We start from the raw sequence: 22,426 nt of genomic DNA, 5'->3' as shown, positions 1-22,426 counted from the left end.
TATGTTGACATCCCATACATTTGCCAAAGATATCATAGCGAAATAGATCACGAAAAGGTTTCACATTGGATTTAGTTTCCATGACTGTCTATGAGAAATACGGCTATTGTGGTCTTGCCAAACCAAAACATGTTTTTTTTATATATACTATCAAATTATGTGCTCGTAGAACAGTTTAAACGGTCCGCACGCAGCGACGGCTAGCGCGTACACTGAGGCAACTGCCAGTTACACTCGACTTCCCCGGCCCCGCGACAATATCGGTGCCGCGTATAGTGGTGCATGTCGGTTGCCTCAGTATACGTTGTACCGATTAGCAAAACGGTGTTAGATGCATTCATATACGTCACTTTATTTCCAAAACTAATAGGAATATCCGTCCAAATTTTTTGTGGTAGGTAAATAAGGAAATATTAATCACAAAATTGCAAAAAACTAAAAATCAGAAATTTGTCACTTGTACCAGTATACGTAGGAGGTATCGGTATCAGGTTAATTATGGGAGGTAAAAATGGTCTCGCCGGAAGACCAGCGCTGGCTCCACCAAAGGACCGTTTCGGGCACAAGAAAATAAGTATTTTTAATTATTTTTATATGTATTTTTTAAGTATTCTGTATTTTATTTTATTTTATTTCACTTTAATTTTTTTTGCTGTATCTATTAAGTATTTATATTTGTGTGTCCCGAATAATTTTTTTCATTTTTTTTTATTTTCAAATTATAATAAGTAGCCAAATAGTACACATGTATAAGTAGTAAGGCTCAACGATCTGCGCGGCGTCCCATTCGGACTTGCCGGTTTTATTACTATGAACATAAACTGTATCGGCGACTTTGTCGGGGCCATTTAGGGCTTTGCGAATGGGACCGAGACCATAATTAGTAAGGGTTCCTTCGGAGCTGGGGTCTTTATTAATAATTACCATGCGCAGGCCCTTCACGCCCTTTCATTTACTTAACACGGGGTCGCAATGACAATTCTAATTTTCAGAGACCTCGCATCTCGTTGGTTTTGTCAACGGACAACGGGCGACTATGGTCGTTTTATGTTTACGGTTGCAGGATAAATTAACTGTTAATTAAATGGGTACTGAGAGAAATTAGTGGTTGATAGTACTGGCTGCTAAAGGCAAGGCAGCTGTCTCCGAAGGAATCAGCATCGCTGTTTAACGAGGGCACGCGGCCGGTCTCTTGCACCATTAGTTTTAATTTAGTTCCTTAATATAAATTTAATAAGACGATTTCGTACGGGAAATTAATTAAAATTGGCGCTGCCAAGAGCGCAATCAGAGGTATCGGCAATTTTAGAAAAATATTAGTTTTTATTTTACAAATATACAATTTTACTCGCAAATGTGATGAAAAACATTGTATGTCGCAGGGCGGTACTAGAATTACGAACATCGACTCATTAAAGCTTCTAATAGACTCTCGTTCGTAATTCCTTATTTACCGCACTTAAGACACAATGTACTATTAATTACAGTAGGAAACAAAGTGCCTACATTAAGGCTGCTCACATTCAGCAGTCAAAGTTAGAAATGAGATAAAGCAACTTTTCTGAATCTACGTGCCGAGGCTGCTACTGAAGCACCAGTATGCCTTGGTCCTAGGAATCTAGGGAATGTTTAACGAAGAGGGGTCAATTAAAAGTGGAAGGTGAAGTGAAGATTGGATATCCGTTACTGTTAGGTACAGTTCCCCCCCTTCCCCTAAATGCATGGAAAGTTTCAGTAGGTATTAGTGCCGTGGCGCATACGTTTTAGTTAGGCAACGCGAAGGGAAAGACGTAAATACTGTTCATTTATTTTTCCTTCTAATGTATTTTTCTACCTTATTCTCGGCATAACCATCTTACATAACCAGCACTGGAAAGGACCAAATATTTCCTATCCTCAAAGAGATTTCGGTAATATTTACTGGTCTTAATTAAGTACTAAAAAATTAGGTACGACGACGAGCGCAGCGAGGAGCAAAGTTAGGTACAATTGCGACCACAACGCGCGAGCCGAGCGAGCAAAGCGAGCGTGCCGCGTTTACGGCCGGCGAAGCGCCAGGTCCTAATTAATTTAGGAAATAATTTGGTCCCCACTAGTGCTGATTATGTAAGATGATTACGTATGTACCGAGAATAAGGTAGAAAAATAAATTAACAAGGAAAATTGTTGTCTTTTCCTTGGAAAAGGTCCCATAGTGGCTCATGAAATAAAGTCCTTGACCGTTCGAGGAACAAGGGATTTTTCTATGTATCGAATGTGTAAATAAATGTTTCATTCTCTCTCTCTTTACATACAAAATTAAGAGCAACGAGCGGGTTTACAGTGGATGCAAGCCGCAGCTATGGAGGAGGCCTATGTCCAACAGTGGACGTCCTAAGGCTGACATGATGATGACGATGATGACTTAAGAGCCGTACTCTCTGTTGGTTGTCTAAGATCTGGATCTCTCCTCACTGATATCATGGCTGTTGATTCTACTTGAGCATAGCGCGGGGATCAAATCTATAAAATGTGTTCATTCACTTGTATCGTTGAATTTAATTTTCATAGTTGATATCCTAGATTTAATCAAAGACCAGCTAAATTCTCGTAGAATTAATGTTTTTTATTGCTATTTAATCAGATAGCCCTTTTATGCTACATCTTACGAAAAAATATTCATTTATGTAGTTACATAGTAGTATATTTTTTATATTAAAAAAAATATTTGGACGGCCATCTTTAAAAAAGCCTCAAAATTTGCGCAATTTGGCGGCGCCAATTTGAGGATCCTTTTTAAAGATGGCTGCTGCCCGAAGGGATAAATAAATACATACATTTTTTTATTATAAGTACTTTGAACATAGTTATACAAGCGAACAATGATTATGCACGCATAAACCGCCTGTGCATTATACATTATTTTACAAAAAACTTGGAACACCCCGACATTGTCACTTCAAAGTTCAATATCTCAAAAACGGCTGAACCGATTTTGATAAAACATGTCTAACAACCATCGCTAGAAGACCTTTGTGTCAAAAAAAAAACACATTCAAATCGGTTCACCCGTTTAAGTGCTACGGTGTCACAGACGGACACATAGACACTAAAACAAACATAGCGGTGGAACTTATAACAGCCCTCTTTTTGCGTCGGGGGTTAATAATAATTAATTATAAAAACCCAGAAACTACCTGGTGTTTCCCCTTTTGCTTTGATAAAGTGGGGTTCTCTACAATAGGTACACTTAAAAGGATAAACACTTTACTTACAAAGAAGAGTACTTCAGTTGATTAATAGCCAATTAACAATAATCTTAAGAATTTAATTGATAAATGGCGTCATGGTATCCTGTACTCAATATTATGATATGACGATAAAAATACTTATGAAGTTTATCTATATCCTACTTACACCGGGTGTGGCCTGTAATATGAGCATATTTGCTCATATTACATTAAAACACAGATCATACTCGTCAAATTGAATAATATTAGTTCAGCGACTTTTTAAAATAATTAGTTTTTTAATTTATATTACATTAAGATTGGTTTTTTGGAATCTTTTTGTATTTTTTTATTTCAATTCCAAATTTTTACTTTTACGGTCATCCCGTAAAACCTAAATTGAAAATACAAACTGAAATATAGATGCACAACACAACAACACAACAACCAACAACCACCAACCAACAGTGGTGTAGCGGTATAGCACGCGGCACGGAATACCGAGGACCTGGGTTCGATTCCCAGTGTTGGTCTTATTTTTCTGGTTTTTCTGTGCATCTATATTTCAGTTTGTATTTTCAATTTATATTACACTTTTAATTTTGTACGAAGAAGCGATGTAAAGCAAAATGCTTGATGTTTTTAGCGTGACAGGCGACGTCAGTTGTGTTCAGGATAGCGTAAAAGTATTTATTTTTATGAAAAAAGGAAAATTTAAAGACTCCATTATTTTTAAAAGTCGCTGAACTAATGTTGTTCAGTTTGACGAGGACGATCTATGTTTTAATTTTTTGCTCGTATTACAGGCCACACCCGGTATTATTACATGTAAAAGTTTGTGAGTATGTGTATGTGTATATGTGTTACTCCTTAACGCTAAAACGGCTCAAAAGATACAGTCATTAAAAAGGTGTATTCATGCAAATTGCCGGGTAATAAAAAATAACTAATAGAGTACTTCCAGTTGTTATAGATGCTCGAAATTTAATATGATGCTCCATGCTACATGCTTTTATTATGTAGCTCCTAGTCACAACCGTCTAACAACAAACACAGTCTCAATCACAATCAATCAATTGTTTTGCTTCAGAGTAGTGCTCTGCTAGCACTGGATTTCCATAGGTACCAACAAATTTGTAAATACTAAACAAGTAATGCGCAATTCCCAGCCTTTGGTAGGTTTTTTACTATTTTATTATAATATTTTTTATAATATTGTTATAGTTTATTATAAGTTTATTGTAATATTGTGTTGTCTACAGCATTTCAATACTCCCCCCGCCCGAGTCGTTTTTTAACAGTTGACGCAAAAAGGGGGGTTGATGAAAATCAGATCAGCCGATTTTGAGATATTAACTTGTAAGGACAATGTCAGGGGTTTGCAACTTTTCTAAGTTGGGGTTATCTTAAATATACCTACGTAATGTAAGTATTTTTTTTCTCTTTCCGTTTTTCTTCGTGTTTTATTTAGAGCTGGTTCCCACTTGTCGGATGTCGGGCCTTGATTTTAATCGGATATTCCAGTGGCAGAATATTTTATTACTATGCTATTATTTTTTACTATGCTAGCTATTCACAGTCACACTTGCCGACAATAGAAATGAGCGACATTCGACACGAAACGGATCCGACACCCGATAAGTGGGGGAACGGGCTCTTACGATCGTGATTTAAGTATGTATGTAAGTTTAATGTTACTCTATTTTTTTCAACTTATTCTTATTCCCGCATAATCCCCTTTAGAACATTGTGCATTTCATATTAAATGATATTGTAACGGATAACTCACGTCTTAAACCGAGTTTAGCTCGACATGTTTCGGGCTATTTCGTAGCCCTTCTTCTCAGGAGCACGCGACTCGGCGGCTGCCGCAACACGCACACTACGCGCCACCGCTCTGCTAGCGCGACTGCCCGACGAAACTAACACCGGCGCACAACTACCCGCATTTTTATCGTCATTTTTATTGTCAATGTCTAATGTAGGGTAGCACACAACACTTACAACATCGCTCCGTAAAGGCACGTTCACACCAACCGATGACGCAGCACGAGTATTTAAAACTGTTTTCCAACTCGGGGGTACCGACCAACTGCAATCCCGGTTAAAATTCGGATGTCGACTAATCTCAATGGCTTCACGCACTTTCCGCGGAATGAAAAACCCCGAGTTGGAGTTGGCGTTGGAGTTATTCGGTACAATATCATTTAATATGAGTGAGTCTCACGGTAGTTTCATGTTCAAAATTGTGCATTTCATTCACATTTCGTAATAATATCTCCTTTCACATAACATCCCGGATGCTATCTCGTTTCCAGTCTCATTACAAGTGTCAACAAGAAGCGGCGTACCTATCTCTTGAGTTCCTTTGAAGCTGTTCTGGACACGGCTTCCTTTCTGTTTCAAATTTTCCGTCTTTCTTCTGATTATTAAGAAAACTTCTATGCATTTTTTTATATCCAACGATCAGGGCTGGACGTCGAGGTGTCTGTCGGGGTTTTTATCCTATTAATTTAAAAAACGCGCAAGTTAGAAAGAAACAGTCGGGTAAGAAAAAAAATACGTTTATTCTAGGTTTATTCTCAACAACACGAGGCATACTCGTATTATTATAAATAGACAACACGAAGAAGTTAGGACTTAGTGTGTGTGTGTTTTTGCTACTTTTCCGTGCTAAAACGGCTGGACGGATTCAAAGAAATTTGGTATATTCGATTTCTGAAATAATACGTAGGAAGGCTTTTATCCCGAAATCCTTACTCCCAAAATTTTAACTGCAAAGTTTAAAGTTCTTAAATATTGCATGAAAGGATCTTCAGCAAATATTGGTATTAATCGTACAAATATCTGCCCCCATCAAACACCAGGGGACTTTGATAACTAGACTCCGTTATCGAAGGTGCGATTTGGTGTAGGTTGACAGTTTTAGGGATGGGTAAAAAATATTTTAAAATACTAACTAAATGTTGATAATTTTTCTTTACAATAATGACAGTCTAAGGGGCTGTTTAACCATCCATTGATCAATTTTATTTGACGGATAAATGTGATGCCATCTCCGTCTATTCGAACAAAACAGAGACGACATCACATTATTAGTTAGATAAATTTAGGTAATCAATGGATGGTGGAACAGGGGCTAAGACTTTAATTAAACGTGTTTATTTTGTAAAATAGGACTAATTACAAAATGAATACGTATGTATTACATTTTTTAATGTTAATTAATAATACATATAAATTTTAAAATTAGTCCTGTATTACAAAATAAACACGTTTAATTCAAGTCTTAGACTGTCATTATGGTTTACCAAAAATTATCGACATTTAGTTAAAATACTTACTTAAAATATAACCTACTAAATTGCACTATAACGGGGTCTATTGATAACATCCAAAACTTTTTAAAACTTAAATTCAGCTACTGAAGCGAACGCGACGTAAGGGTTAGTAAAGCATAGTAAGAAACAAAATGATTACGAATATTCCTTGAAGGTCGCTCGTGCCTCAACATAACAATTGCTTTACTAAAAACAAAATATGAATTCAGCACAATATTCCGTCGCAAAAAACTCCACATCAAAAGCCCCACTTTCCTTGAGCGGCTCAACTGGGGGGCTACTACAAAATTCGAAAATCGAAGTTTATACCGTACCATCCCTGTCACTCTCGTATTAAATAATATAAGCGCCGGCGGGACGGCAAGATACGAAGTTCGAATTTTTCACTTTATAGTATAGGGCCAGTTCCAATGTTCTCACAGACATGCAATTTACAGCCGTCATCCACCCTTTGAAGGTATTCGTCCTGAAGTTATGCGAATTCCAATATTACGGGATGTGTGTGGAATATAAAGTAGTCAGGACTACAACTACGTTAATGTAGAACATTGAATAGTAAAGTTGCGGGAGAGTGTGCTCGCGCGAAAAGTACCTATTCTCACTTAGGGAGGACACCTATGCCCGGCAGTATGAGACGCACCTATAATACCCTGGACCTATAATAGTCTGGAGATAAGGGTTATTTAGCCAGTTAAGGGTTTAATAACTGGGCGATAGACCTCGCTTTGGAGATAGACCTCGCAAGCACACGAGACAAAACTAAGTTGAGTCGATACTTCACCCCAGACAATAATGTAGATAGGAAATTTCATCGAAATTTTTTAACGAAAATTATAGATGTTTCTGAAATCCTCCAAGTAAATATACAAGAATGGTTCGTTTCAAGTCACCCATTTGATTTTACGATGATTTACTATGAAAAAACATCTAACATTACGCACACGTAGTAAACACCGTTTCCATACGAAACACGTTACATATCGTCACTACTTTGAAAAAAGTTCGTTTCTCAAATCAATACATTAACGAAATTGAACCTTAACCTAATGGTCATAAAGTGCACTCAGAAAAGTTATCCATTTTGATATACGAGTTTTTTTAAAAGTAGTGACGATAATAAAATAGTTTTCGCTCGTCCTTTATTATCGGAACAGCTGGGGAGTGGAATGCGTGTGATCCCTGATCGCTAGAATCTGGCCTTTCTGGTCTTCAAATCTAGCCTGAATAGGCATTTATAGGCAAGCGTGCTTCATCTTACGAGTAGTCCACATCTTTACTAACTATGAGGCGTAATTGTGGTTAATTCTAGCCTGTTTCTGTATAATATAAAACGTGCACGCACGCACTCACAAAATTTGGCGTTTATTACATACATACATACATATAATCACGCCTCTTTCCCGTAGGGGTAGGCAGAGACCACTTCTTTCCACTTGCTACGATCCTTACATACTTGTTTCGCTTCGTCCACTTTCATTATTCCCTTCATACATGCTCTGGCGTTTATTGCTATTTATTAATAGGAAAAGTGAGATTAGAAATCCATTTCAAATAGGTAATACCTATTAAGTATATAAACGAGCCACGAGCTTTGCGGTGAAGGAAAACATCGTGAGGAAACCTGCACAAACCTGCGAAGCAATTCAATGGTGCGTGTGAAGTTCCCAATCCGCACTGGGCCCGCGTGGGAACTATAGCCCAAGCCCTCTTGTTCTGAGAGGAGGCCTGTGCCCAGCAGTGGACGTATATAGGCTGGGATGATGATATAAACACGGTGGCAATATTTTAGACGGATTGCTAATGTTATGCCATTTCGGGCACAAACAAATAAGTATTCATAATTTTTTTTTGTCTTGTATTCTCATTTTATTTTATTTTACTTTTTATTTGTTGTACCTATTATTTATATTTGTGTGTCCGAAGAAACTTTTTCATTTTCATTTATGAAACAATGTTATGTATAATATTTGATCTACCAAAAGTGCGCTTTGCTCAGCAAATGAAGGTTCAATTTTGAATGATTTACGACAGCAAAAATAGAGAAAGCGCGGCCATTAGCGCGTTCGTTAACAACATGCATGATAAATGTATAGTGTACTTCATGACTGTCTACACTCATCAAAGGCTTACATGGACTTGTTTTTGTCCTGACTTTTCGCACTCATTGACGCTAATTACATACTTATACAGGATGGTCTCTGACGATGGGACTTTAAATCCAGGGTTTCATTTTACTCGCATAACTGAGCTACTTTTGTTCTGCTACTTTTTAAAAATGCACTGTTAATTTTTTTTCATACAAATTAAATGTTATTTTCAATGTATGCGATACAATACTAAATTGACGGCACATTGATAAATGTTTATCTTAGAGATGTCAAATAAGTGTCAAAAATTATTTCAAGGCTACTAAGAGACAGAAGCCGTGGTGGCCTAGTGGTTTGACCTATCGTCTCTCAAACAGAGGGTCGTGGTTCAAACCCCGGCTCGCACCTCTGAGTTTTTCGAAATTCATATGCGGAATTACATTTGAAATTTACCACGAGCTTTGCGGTGAAGGAAAACATCGTGAGGAAACCTGCACAAACCTGCGAAGCAATTCAATGGTGCGTGTGAAGTTCCAATTCGCACTGGGCCCGCGTGGGAACTATGGCCCAAGCCCTCTTGTTCTGAGAGGAGGCCTGTGCCCAGCAGTGGACGTATATAGGCTGGGATGATGATGATGATGATGAAGAGACAGCGATAACACCGCCTTGTCCGATACACTGATTTAACAATTAAATTTTGAATAATATTGAAAACTCTCTTCTAGTTAAATAAAACTGCAGACATACATTAACATGGCATTATTATTTTTCAAGTAAGAATTACAAATGAATCTCGTGTTTCTTCCACTCCCGCCAAGAGAGCTCTGCCTTGACAGTTCTCTCATGTAGTTAATATAAGCAACTTATTTAAACAAATATTCAATTAATTATTTTTATAATAATATCAACGATGTGTAAATTAAAGAAATATTAAATTAACTTCATTCCTTTTACATTATTGTCAAAATAACCAGTATTTCATTTATTACAATATAATATACATATATTGTAACTTTATTGTGAGAAAATATTTGAACGTATGAACATAAATTCATGACATACTGGTTTACAAAGGTTAGGTACTTAAAACTACTGAGTATTCTATATAATCTAACAAAATATAGAATTGATATTCCGGGATTTTACAAAATACATAATTATTCGGTACTAGCTGTTGCTCACGACTCAATCCGCATAGAATTCTTTTATCGCTATCCCGCGGGAACTATGCAATTTTCCGGGATAAAAACTATCCTGTGTCCTTCCTCGGGTTGCAAACTATCTGTATTCCGAATTTCATCTAAGTAAATCGGTTCAGCGGTTTAGACATGATATGATAACAAACAGACAAACAAAAAGACTTAGATTGGTTTTGGAGTCTTTTTGTAAAAAATCTTAATTTCTGTATCTGAATCTTAATTTGATTGCTTGATAGCGACATCTCTTGTCCGGGTGAGCGGTTAGTTCCGATGGAGTGTTGAAGTTTCTCGATGAGGGCTAATATATAGATGTCGCTAGTGTCGCTGCTTAAGTGACTAAATAAGAAACAAAGAAGCTGAGATATGTGGTATGAGAAATTTGTGTCTGTACTCCTGTCCAGTGGTGGTGTAGGGGTATAGCACCTGGGTTCGATTCCCAGCGCTGGTCTCTTTTCTGATTTTTCTGTGCATCTATGTTTCAGTTTGTATTTGCGATGAAGAGACTTAGGTACAAACTTTATCATTTATAATAGTCGTGGGAATTGGGATTCGTTTTGTTTATTTGTATGGCAAAACCAAAACAACTTAAAATATTTATGAATATTTAGGTAAAACTTATATAAAACTTAGATAACCATAGGAAGGAACTTACCCCTACAGAAACCATCCCATTGTGAGTTGGATTCCCGCACCAAGGGTCCCGTACAAATCTGTAGATATATGTACCTGTTTACTGTATATATCTATAAATCCAGTGTTAGTAGAGCCCCTATAACAAAATGAACACATAGGGCATGTGGGGTGATTTTAGATTGGTTATTGACACCAGCAAACAAAGCATAACATTAAGATTTTCAGATTTTCAACAAACATATGTAGATTTATATTAAATGATATTTAAACTCGATTTAAGACGTGAGTTATCCGTTACAATATCATTTAATATGAGTGAGTCACGGTAGTTTCATGTTAAAAATATGCAGATTTCAAAGGAATAAAAAGCCTTTTCGAGCTAATGGGGTGACAATAGATTTTTTTGTATTCCACGTAGATGGTTATTTATTAAAAAATAAACCTGAAGAATTTCTTGAGACGAAAACAACTTTTACGAGTATGTCTCGAATGATAAAGTATTATGTTCAAAGTCAATCATGGGCCAATTTATATACCAAATACTATATTTTATATGACGCAGGATAAGCCCGCTATAAATTTTATCGATAGACCATAAATCGCTGACGAAAAAATATAAGCCCCCTTAGCAAATATTTTGCTATATTTCCGTCATAATTCGGGAGAGACCATAAAATGCTTGTTAAAAAAGGGTATTTTTATTGATAGAGTATGGAACTATAAAAAAGCGGGCAAGTGCGTATCGAGCCACGCGCAGTATTGGGTTCCGTCCCTTTAATAACGATTTAATTCTGAAAAATACCTTGACTGTGATAGTTTTACTTTTTAATTCTGGCAGATGACAGATGTATGGAAAAAAAAAATGTTTGTTCTCGAGATTTGGCTGTTTAAAATGTATTAAATTATGTAGATAACCGTTGGGGGTAAAAAATCTCGAGTGGCGATCACAAACCGGTAGACGAAGCGTTGGCAGTCCTCCCACCAGGTGACCAGGTTCGTGAGAGTTGCGGGAAACTGGTGGGTGCAAGTGGCAAGTTGTCATTCATTGTGGCGTTCTAAGAGGGAGGCCTTTGTTCAGCAGTGGACGTCTTCCGGCTGATGATGATGATGGTGATGAAAATATGTAGGTACCTATATAACCTTTAATCATTAACAACACGAGTAATGGTAAAGGTAAAAAAACCGAAAGCTAATTAAAGCGGGCTGCTTCTTTCAAAGGCAGAGCAGCACGGGGCATTGTACTTAAGACTGGCCGCATTGCCCCGCTGGACTGCGAGGCTCTACGGTACCACTACCATGAGTTTACAGTGACCGTACTCGATAGCGACGGCGTAAATTATTTGTATGGAGAATTGTACAGCGCCTCTACAAATAATTTACGCCGTCGCTATCGAGTACTGTCACTGTAAACTCATGGTAGTGGTACAGAGGTCAACTTAGGACTGCCAGACCTAATGGTTTACGTGAGCGAAAACGTGGGTAAACATTAGTTGCTTATAAACTATACCGCACGTGATAGCATAGATTATATTTTACTCCCTTGTTGGTGTAATTATGAAGTCACATGGTAACGTGTTGTCAACGTTGAAAAAAAATGTGAGTTTATGTGTACTGCCGTTTGTTCTCCGAGCGTTGACGAGTACTACGATAACGTCTGGGAATACCGACTGTCGCTAAATAATCGCAAATTGTATGACGGGCGTCGCTTATCACCACGCGCATAGAGTTACGTGGTACCAGGGAGTCAGTTATTGTCAAACTTGCAAGTGAACGCGCGAGCGGACGAGGCGCATAATGCATTTGGGTGTTCGCGTGTTGTTTTCAGTATGTTGTTAATAATAGCTTGAAATTATCGTTTTTATCGGTAAAAATTAGCTAGCCGCATTTGTAATAATTCATGAACTAATATTTTTTATAGTTTTTTTTCAGCTCTCGACGAATAGATTATACCTATACCTATGTCAAATTATTATATAGACGACCAGATGGCCTAGTGGTTAGAGAACCTGACTACGAAGCTTGAGGTCCCGGGTTCGATTCCCGTGTCGGGGCAGATATTTGTATGAAAAATACGAATGTTTGTTCTCGGGTCTTGGGTGTTTACTATGTATTTAAGTATGTATCTATCTATATAATTATATTTATCCGTTGCTTAGTACCCATAACACAAGCTTTGCTAAGCTTACTTTGGGACTAGGTCAATTGGTGTGAATTGTCCCGTGATATTTATTTATTTATTTATTTATATAAGTCAAGCTTCTGACAGATGGATGGACGGAGGTAGCGAAACTATAAGGGTTTTTTGGTACTATTTTGAGGAAGGATCCCTAAAAAGCCTTCATTTGTTGTTTAGGGAGGCAAAAACAGTTAATATCAAGAGTTTATGTTCCTTTTACGATGGAAAAAACTTTGTATACGATCGGTTACGTCCACAAATTTGCTTATAATATAACTTCAAAAATGTGCCGAAAGAGAGAATTTTAATATAATGTATTGTATTGTACTCATATGTTACACTGACCCTTTGATAGTTTATCTACCGTATTGTATATGAAACGCTGAGACACACATTTTAGGGGTGATTTCGTAGGATTCCGTATCTTAGTGGACAAAAACTGAACATTTATAGCACCCTTATAGCACCTTTTAGCTCTGTAGTCCGTCTGTCTGCCCATTCATTTGTCAAGACTCTTTTTCCCAGGAACACGCACAGGGATCAAGCTGAAATGAATATGAAATACTCGATTCTGCTAGCCCTTGAAGCATTGAAAAATTAAACTTCTAATTTAATGCAATCGAATTATGTATACAGTCACTAAAAAATGTTTCGATAAAAATTGTCGTGAAATCAGAATCTATAGTGATCCAGTTGTCCTAAAAACTTGAAATTAGGTTAGTTAAATTTAAGCCCCGCTTAGTTATGCTTCTAATCGTAGAGAATTCATTCATTCATAGACAAAAGATAGACATAAAAAAATACAACTTTCTTGCACTTAGTCTTTAAGCTAAACCGCAATGGCGAAACATGGACATGGCGAAACTATAAGGGTTGTACGGAACCCTAAAAAACGAACCCATAGTAATCGAATCCACTTCGAATTGCATAATGATTATGAAATCAACTGTTATTTACTCGGGCTCCCCTGGAGATCTGTACAATCTGACATAATGTCGTGGCTTGGGACCCTGAATGTGGATTTATAGCTAGTTGTAGTTTCTTTCTTTAGTGTAATTGTTTAATGTTTTACGCCATACGATTAAATAAATAACTGTTATTTTCTTTAGTGGAATTATTAAAGAACTCGTTTAAGCGTTTGTCTAGGACTAGGATAAAAAGCATTACATGAAAAACTGGATATTTTTAAATTTAACATTTATTTGTTGATTTTTACACAAGAAAACAATACAAGGACATAATCGATGATGATATTAATATTTATCAAATGTGTAACTTTAGATAAGGTGACAACGGTACGAAGATTTATCAAAATTTTCGGGAACACATCGTCAGTTGATACCAGCTCACGCAAGATTATTATGGATGGACACTTGAAGGCATTTATCTGATGCCCCATGCACATCAGCATAAAAAATATATCTATTTATTACAACAAACAAATAGTCGCTAAGGAAACTTAAAACGAACGATACTTCAGAAGCACTTACTTATGAAGTAAAAAATGTTGACCGCTTGTTCACGACATTATAGAGTAACACTTTTTGACAATGAGTAAGCTTGGACATTCAGAAACTGAGGACTCGTGTTGGTGATCACCCAGCCACCAATTTGATATATTCTGCTACTAAACACAACCTCGCCTTCACCGCAGAATAGCTCCATAGAACTAGCATCTAGAAAGATTCTCCAACTCTTCGAATCTATTGGCAACCACTCCGCTTGCCGAATATCCCCTGTTCCTTTTTCAACTACCATTTTACCCACATCTGGTTCCCACCGGATGCAAATTTTATCTCCGCCATTTGAACCTTCTATAAGTAATTCCATTTTCTGTGATAAGTCTCCGAGTACGACTAGTTCGGCGGTTTTGCCGAATTGAAGTTTCCTTTCTGGACGCAAAACACCGACCATTTTCACTTCGTCTCTAAGTTCAACCATGTCCTCCATTGGTTTCATGATAATACGGTTGCTGACGAGGCTCAGTTCTCTGATGATAGTCAGGGCACCAGACCAACCGTCTTCTTGTTCAGGGTAAGGTTGATCAAACATACTGAACCAGCCAATAAGGAAGCGTCTTCCAAACGCTTCCGTCGTTTGTGCAGCGTAAAAATTATGACCGTAATCAATTTCTTGAAAATCAACTTCGGGAACAAATTCGAAGGTATCATAATTAAACGATCCTATTATATATCCGGTTTGATCGAGATTTTTAAACTTGTCACCCTTGGGTTGCATACCTTGTGGAGACATAAGAAGAATGTATTTTCCATCCAATTTAAAGAAGTCAGGGCATTCATACATGTAAACATCTTCGTCTGATTCAATTAGAACTCTCAAAAATTTCCAATTTATCATGTCTTTCGATCGGTATAGTAGAATGCTTCCCCTTTGGTCGTTAGTCTTACTACCAATAACAGCGTACCAATAATCCCCATGTTTCCAGACTTTGGGATCTCTGAAGTCAGGGGATCCATTAGGTGCAGCCGCTATGACCGGATTGCCTTCATACTTATGGAACTCTACGCCATTAGTGCTGTAAGCCATATACTGGGTTTCATTAGCCCATGGTTCTGCATCCAAATTCACATGTCCTGTGTACATTAAGATCATTTTATCTTCGTCTACGACTGCGCTTCCCGAGAAGCACTGTTCCTCTTCGGGGACTAGTGCAATAGGGTAATGTCTCCAGTGCACCAAGTCATGGCTGGCCACATGACCCCAATGCATTGGTCCCCAGACGCTGTCATATGGATAGTATTGGTAGAACACATGGTATTCTAATCTGAAGTAGGAGAAGCCATTTGGGTCGTTGATCCAACCGACTGGAGCTGAGATATGATAGTGCATTCTGTACCTTTGATTGATTTCTGATCGCTTGCTGTCGATGTAAGCTTCTATTTCAAGGATGTCTTCGTTTGTCTGACGCATGCTACAGCATACGTAAGTTATGTAGACGAGAAATAATAACAATTTAACGGTGACCATTGTAAAGATTCAGATAATATCGCTTTTCAATTCAACACGTGTCTTATATAGCATGAACGAAGTTTATCTGAAATAATCTTGCTGCTATCTCTTGTTAAAATATTAGACTCGTCTCTTATTCTCTCGCTTGGGTCAAATGTAGAACTTCAAATACATTTTCGCTGTTTCTCTCCGCTTCTATAAGGGCAACCTGGCAGACTTAGACGGCGATGCCGTGATGACCCGGATTACTTCTTGAAGGACTGGCTCTTGTATGCAGTAGACAGAGAGCAGTGGAAGTATCGGGGGCAGACCTTTGCTCAGCAGTGAATAGGATAATAATAATAATTGATTATCTATCTCAGATACCTTTCCATGACATATTTTTACGCAAACAATTGTAGACAAGAGAGTAATAATCGGCGGGCCATACTAAAATAGTCGGCCCTGAAACTTAGCTAACTTAGTCATTTTAATTTAAAAAGTGGACGTCTCGTCTTACGTTATGATGATAATGGGACTTTTTAATACATAAATATATTTCCACTTGTACAAAAAACTTGTAGTTGTTAATTTTTGAAATACAAAGTTAATAGGTAATCTACCTTTTATCTTCGCCTCTTTGTAGAAATATGTCGGAGCAACGACGGTGCTGCAACGTATTGTCGTGAACTGCACTTACCTTCCTTTCTGGGGGTTTCTACGACCAATATTAGTTACTACTGTTATCCTACAGAGATACGTTACATTGTTTAAATTTTGTCTCGCGTGATCAGTAGTCTAGAAACAACATTTAATGTAGTACATCTGCAAAAAAAAATACTTTTATTGTATTATATGAAAGAATGTATGTATTTTTCCTATTATTATTTAATTCAATGGTAAGTAATAGTACTTTGTGAGCTCTACGTTTTGAGATTAAAATCTCAATTAAAAAAAACGGTGACGGCATGTATTATGTTCTTTTGGGACCCTTCATCTCCTGGTACCCGATTGAGCTGAAATTCTGTACATTTATATGGGAACTGTTTTTTGTGGAAATTTTGTGTATCTATCAGTTATTGAAGTTTAATTTAAGGCTCTAACCTGCTCTGAAAATGGTTAATGGGTCACGATTCAAAAGCAATTCTATAATGCAAGTACGAGTATACATACAAAGTATATTATTATATGTAAATACTTTATGTATAATTTTTATTTTAGGTTGGCAAGTACTGCATAGGTTAGGCAGTAACCTACACTAAGTGGTATAAAAAATTAAGTTGTTTTTCTATTAAACTTTTAATAGAAAAGCAACCTAATTTTTTATACCACCTAGTGTAGGTTAATAAATAAAAGTACGTAGATAATGCGCTAATTTTAATAAAATTTAAAAGTTACACGAAAAATGAGAATTTATAATAATTACACAATATTTAGAGTTTCATCAATCACAATAAGTATTGTTTAAATCAAAGAGAAACACTTCTGGATAGAGAGTAAGCTTGAACGTTGAGTAGCTGAGAGCCCGTGTTAGTTATCAACCAGCCACCTTCAGGATACACTCGGCTACTGAAGACCACCTCTCCTTCACCGCAGAACAGCTCCATAGAACTGGCATCCAGGAAAATCCTCCAACGTTTTGATAGTATCGGTGTCCACTCCACCTGGCGAATATCACCTGATCCCCTATCAACCACCACTTTACCAACATCAGGCTCCCAGCGAAGCCAAGCTTTTTCGCCACCAGAGGTACCCTCAATCTGTATTTCCATTTTCTGCGTTAAATCTCCAGACACTATTAGTTCGGCCGTTTTACCAAATCTGAGCTCTTGATTCGGTTGGAGGACACCTACCATCTTTACTTCGTCTCTGAGTTGGATCATGTCCTCGACCGGCCACATGGTGATGCGGTCGCCAACCAACCTCAACTCTCGGACAATGGTCATAGCACCAGACCAGCCGTCTTCTTTTTCGGGGTGCGGTTGCTCCCACATGTTGAACCAACCAACAAGAACCCTTCTTCCAAAAGCCTCCATTGTTTGTGCTGCGTAAAAATCATGTCCATAATCAATCTCTTGGAAATCGACTTCAGGAACGAATTCGAAGGTATCATAATTAAACGATCCAATTATAAATCCTGTTTGATGAAGATTTTTGTATCTGTCGCCTTGAGGTTCCATGCCTTGTGGAGACATGAGGAGGATGTGTTTTCCATCTAATTCGAAAAAGTCTGGACATTCGTACATATAGCTTTCTCCATTGGATTCAGCAAGAACGTTCAAAAACTCCCAATTTTTCATATCCGTTGATCTATACAGTAGGATTCGTCCTCTTTGGTCGGTAGTTTTGCTTCCGATGACAACATACCAGTGATCTCCGTGCCTCCAGGCTTTGGGGTCCCTAAAATCAGGGGAGTCATTGGGAGCGGCTGCTATAACTGGATTGCCTTCATATTTATGAAACGTGATACCATCATCGCTGTAGGCAATGTACTGAGTTTCGTTGGCCCACGGTTCAGCATCCAAGTTGACGTGTCCTGTATACATTAAGATCATCGTGTCTCCATCTACTACCGCACTGCCAGAGAAGCATTGTTCTTTCTCGGGAACTAAAGCAGTAGGTAAGTACCTCCAGTGTACTAGGTCTTTGCTGGCTACATGCCCCCAGTGCATCGGGCCCCAGACGCTGTCATACGGGTAATATTGGTAGAACAAGTGATACTCTGACTTGTAGTATGTGAATCCGTTGGGGTCGTTGATCCATCCTACGGGAGCCGCGACATGGTAGTGCAGTCTGTACCTTTGGTTGATTTCTGGCCGCTTGCTGTCAATGTAAGCTTCTATTTCAAGGATATCATTTTCTGTTTGACGCACTGTGTTACAGCACGCCAAGGTCACGAGGCCGAGAAACAAAAAGAGCTTAGAGGCCACCATGGCGCAGACTCGCGAGATAGTGCTCTGATGTCTTTATATATGAAGTAAAATGTTTATCTTAGAGATAATCTTGAGTGTTTTGTTTGGTTCCACTTGAGAGATGATTGCCAGCGTGTTCTGTGGTGGTGGGGTAGTGACATACCCATTATGTAGTCAAGAGCAATTTAAATAATATTACAGTACAATAGTTAATAATATTGTAAATCTGTTTAAAAAATATATATATATACCTCGTTGAGTTTCTTGCCGGATTCTTCTCAGCAGAGGTTTTTCCGAACCGGTGGTAGATTTTTTTTTTGACATTCATAAGTGCTTGTTATAGCCTAAATTGAATAAAGATATTTTGACTTTGACTTTGACTTTGAGTTTTGTTAATAAATGTGTCATCAAGGTCAACCATTGTTAGCATAGTTCTTTACTTAATGACCGCGTCATATTTTTGATTATAAATATGTATGTTAGTCTGTAAGGTATTTATTGTATGGGCCAAGTTGCCCGAAATAAATGAATTTATTATTATTATTATTATTACGAGTTGTAAAAAGCAAGGGGGCAATCCGAAATTCAAAAGGTGAAAACCCATTGGATGTGCATTTAGTTAACATCGCTAGAACCATTTAGTTAACATTTGCTGTAGAATACTTGCAAATTGTACTCCTCATGGTTGGGTGTTTCCATTTTCAACCTTGTATCAAATTGAAATACACCTTGTATATTTGATGATTTGGATATATTTGTAACGGGTTGTACTTAGATCACAATTACTTTTCATGAGATTTTGATAGTTTGACACAGTTGCGTGTACTGTATAGCACGATGATGAGTAAAATAACGTTAGTGATCATTAAATACTGTTTTACCGGGCAATGGCAAAGCCCAAAAGGTAGGGCTATAATTTAAGCAGTGTTATGTATCTTGATTGTTTCTCTTATTTTTCTCGTTTCTGTTATGAGTTAAATTCAATTAAAAATAGCCAAAATCGGTCAAGTGGCAATCATGGTCTTTCCGAAAATCAACTATAACCCTTTTGCAGTCTACTTAATTAATTAACGCTTATCAAAATAAGCGTTTTAATTTAGGTTTTTAAAATTAAAAAAAATCATAAATGTTTTTTTTTGTTTTTTAAGTTTTAGTTATTAGAAACAAGGTTGGAACTTTCCGTTGAGCATGTAGTATGCATGTATTGGTAAGTCCTGCTCTTCCTTAACCTGGTGAAGAAAAAATATCTTGCATTATAAATAAATAAATTTAAATTTAAAATTATGAATACATACATATAAATGTAAAAAAAAGTCAAATAAATACTTTTTCATTCATTCATTCTGGTGTCCTAGTTGGGAGCTGATTTCTAAATTAATAAAAGTAATCAGTAGTAAAATAAAAAATACAAAAAGATTCCAAAAAACCAATCTTAATTTGATTGCTTAGTAACGATATCTCTTGTCCGGGTGAGCGGTTAGTTCCAATGGAATGCCGAAAAAAAGTTTCTCGATGAGGGCTACGGCATAGATGTCGCTAGCGTCGCTGCTTAAGTGACTAAGTAAGAAACACAAGCTGAGATATGAGGTGCATAGGGAAATTCGTGTCGGTACCGTTGACCATCAGTGGTGTAGCGGTATAGCACGCGGTACGGATTACCGAGGACCTGGGTTCGATTCCCAGTGATGGTCTTATTTTTCTGTTTTTTCTGTGCATCTATATTTCAGTTTGTATTTTCAATTTAGGTTTTACGGGATGACCGTAAAAGTAAAAATTTGGAATTGAAATAAAAAATACAAAAAGATTCCAAAAAACCAATCTTAATCAGTAGTTTGTACCTAACTTAGTTTCTTTAATAGGCATGTACCATTTTTTTTTCTTTATTTGGCTGCAGCTGAAAATCAGCAGCATGGTTCCGTCTCAGCATTGCTGAGCTGCCAGCCCTTTCGGCTATTAAGATTAAGTTACCTTATGTATATTGCCCAAAGATATTGCCAAATAAACATTTTCTTTCTTTCTTTTTTAGCATGTAAGTTGTTGGCATGTAAGGAATTATAGTCTAGATTATATTCCTACGGACTAAAATATGGATTCCGCTCCGGAATAATTATATTTTATTTCAAATTTCATTTTTTTCATAAACTTATTTGGTAGAATACGGAGGACCCCTCTCAGTTAAGTACCACTGCATTGCTAATCGCGCAGTGTCATTACTTCGCTAGCTCAATGAATTGTGCTCACATATTTAATTAAACTAGTTTCATTAAGACTTGGCAAGCCCTGGGACTGTAAACACAAGAGCGATGGGTTTACAGCAGAATTTCATTGAAATAATGCATATTTTAAATTCGAAAACCACCGTAGAGTAAACTAAACTATTTTTTACTTGTCTTGAATGACTCACGGTGAATAGGAAAATATGTATGTAACACAATTTTTCTCTTAAACAATTTACCTTATCGCTTCAATGCGATCTCTTACAGGAAACCTTGATTGATTGATATAAGTTTCGCTTTTCCCTTTTCACATGTAAGTACAATGTAAATTACACAAATGACAATAAAGTATAACATAGTTAAAGCGATATTTTTAACCGACTACAAAAAAAGGGGAGGTTATCAATTCAGTGGTATTTTTTTAAGCAACTAAAGAACATTTAAAATCATGCCTTTTCGAAATACGGAATCCTAAGAAAAATCTCAAAAAGGAGTACAGATAACATTCCTCGTGTACTTCCATAATTTAATAAAAGATAAATAGAAATCAGCAGGGCTACTACGAAACTCGAAACTCTAAGTTCGTATCGTACCGTCCCTATCGCTCTCGTATTAAATAGTATAAGTGTCAGAGGGACCGCACGACACGAACTTCGACTTTCGAGTTTCGTAGTAGCCCTGCAGAGCTATGCTTACAAGCTGCATCAATTTACTTTTCCCTTGAGATCGGCGCGGCATCGCGTAATTTCATTTCTCATTTACACTCCAAACAACTTTTAGTCTTTTTTCCCTTGAGATCGGCGCGGCATCGTGTAATTTCATTTCTCATTTACACTCCAAACACTTTTCAGTCTTTGGTTTGACTTGTACTTTGATAATAATGTACTTACAGCTTCCAATTTCTTTTAGAAAAGTACAGCTTTTTCTACCTATACAGTGGGTATAAAGCTGTTTCCACCAGAGATGTGCGAGGATGTGTTGCGAGGAATGGGTTTTCATGAAACAATAGGAACGCTTCTTACCTCGCCTCGCTCGCAGCTGTTTCCACCAGAGCGGTGCTATGCGGCGCGAGGATAGGTAAATAAAGCGTTTCTATTGATTTGTGAAAAACACATTCCTTACAATAGTATTTTCGATCGGGTGTACGATATCCTAAAAATAAATAAAAATAAATATTTGAGAACCGCCATATCTTTATCATGTAAATGTACAACCATAATTACAAGTAAAAATAATATTAAACAAACGTTTGTCTTTGATGTGAGTTCTAAATGAAGTCTTTTTATTCGTATCAGGAGTAGGAATTGGCAAACAAATAAAGTATCGATATATATCGTATCGATAGCTTTCAAAATATCGATGCATGCAGTGTATCCATATTTCGATATATTGACGATATTTATATCCCAAAGCGCGATCACCTAAAGTATCGTCAAAATATACGAAAGTAAAAAACGAGCAAGCGAGTGAGCGAGGTGAGCGGTAGCAAGTTTTACTACCTTTATTAAATCAGTTACAGTTTTTATAAGTGAAAATTTAAAATTGGACGCGCATAACACATAGGCCGCGACATTCAAAATGTATGCAGTTTTTGCATCGGTATGTCAGCTCGATCTTCCATTGATTAATGATAATAGTGAGATTCGCGACTATGGAATTTAGAACGGATATCACAATTCATAAAATAAAGTTCATATAAAATAT

The 22,426-nt window shown here is 37.1% G+C and overlaps 1 protein-coding gene across 1 annotated transcript; it reads right to left on the bottom strand.

The window, feature by feature from the left end:
• Window positions 1-13,898: 13,898 nt before the first annotated feature.
• LOC141428573 (uncharacterized) lies at window positions 13,899-18,566 on the bottom strand. The gene is made up of 3 exons (XM_074088576.1): window positions 17,073-18,566; window positions 16,295-16,392; window positions 13,899-15,634 (listed from the first exon to the last, which is right to left on the bottom strand). The coding sequence occupies exons 1-3, from the start codon at window positions 18,525-18,527 to the stop codon at window positions 14,173-14,175; spliced, it is 3,015 nt and encodes a 1,004-aa protein (XP_073944677.1). The 5' UTR covers window positions 18,528-18,566; the 3' UTR covers window positions 13,899-14,172.
• Window positions 18,567-22,426: the final 3,860 nt, after the last annotated feature.

This window comes from Choristoneura fumiferana, chromosome 6 (genome assembly GCF_025370935.1).
Source record: "Choristoneura fumiferana chromosome 6, NRCan_CFum_1, whole genome shotgun sequence".
NCBI lineage: Eukaryota > Metazoa > Arthropoda > Insecta > Lepidoptera > Tortricidae > Choristoneura > Choristoneura fumiferana.
The sequence above is the reverse complement of the archived record's forward strand: the minus strand, read 5'-3'. Positions and strand labels throughout refer to the sequence as shown.

Bases quoted from the DNA above. Each gene is read 5' to 3' on its own strand.
- LOC141428573 (XM_074088576.1), bottom strand. From the start codon at position 18,527: ATGGTGGCCTCTAAGCTCTTTTTGTTTCTCGGCCTCGTGACCTTGGCG. The intron at 16,393-17,072 runs TCTCTTTGATTT...TGTTGTTTCTAG, and splicing joins ACTCTCTATCCAGAAGTGTT to ACTACTGATCACGCGAGACA. The intron at 15,635-16,294 runs GTAAGTGCAGTT...CTGAATCTTTAC, and splicing joins AGAAACCCCCAGAAAGGAAG to AATGGTCACCGTTAAATTGT.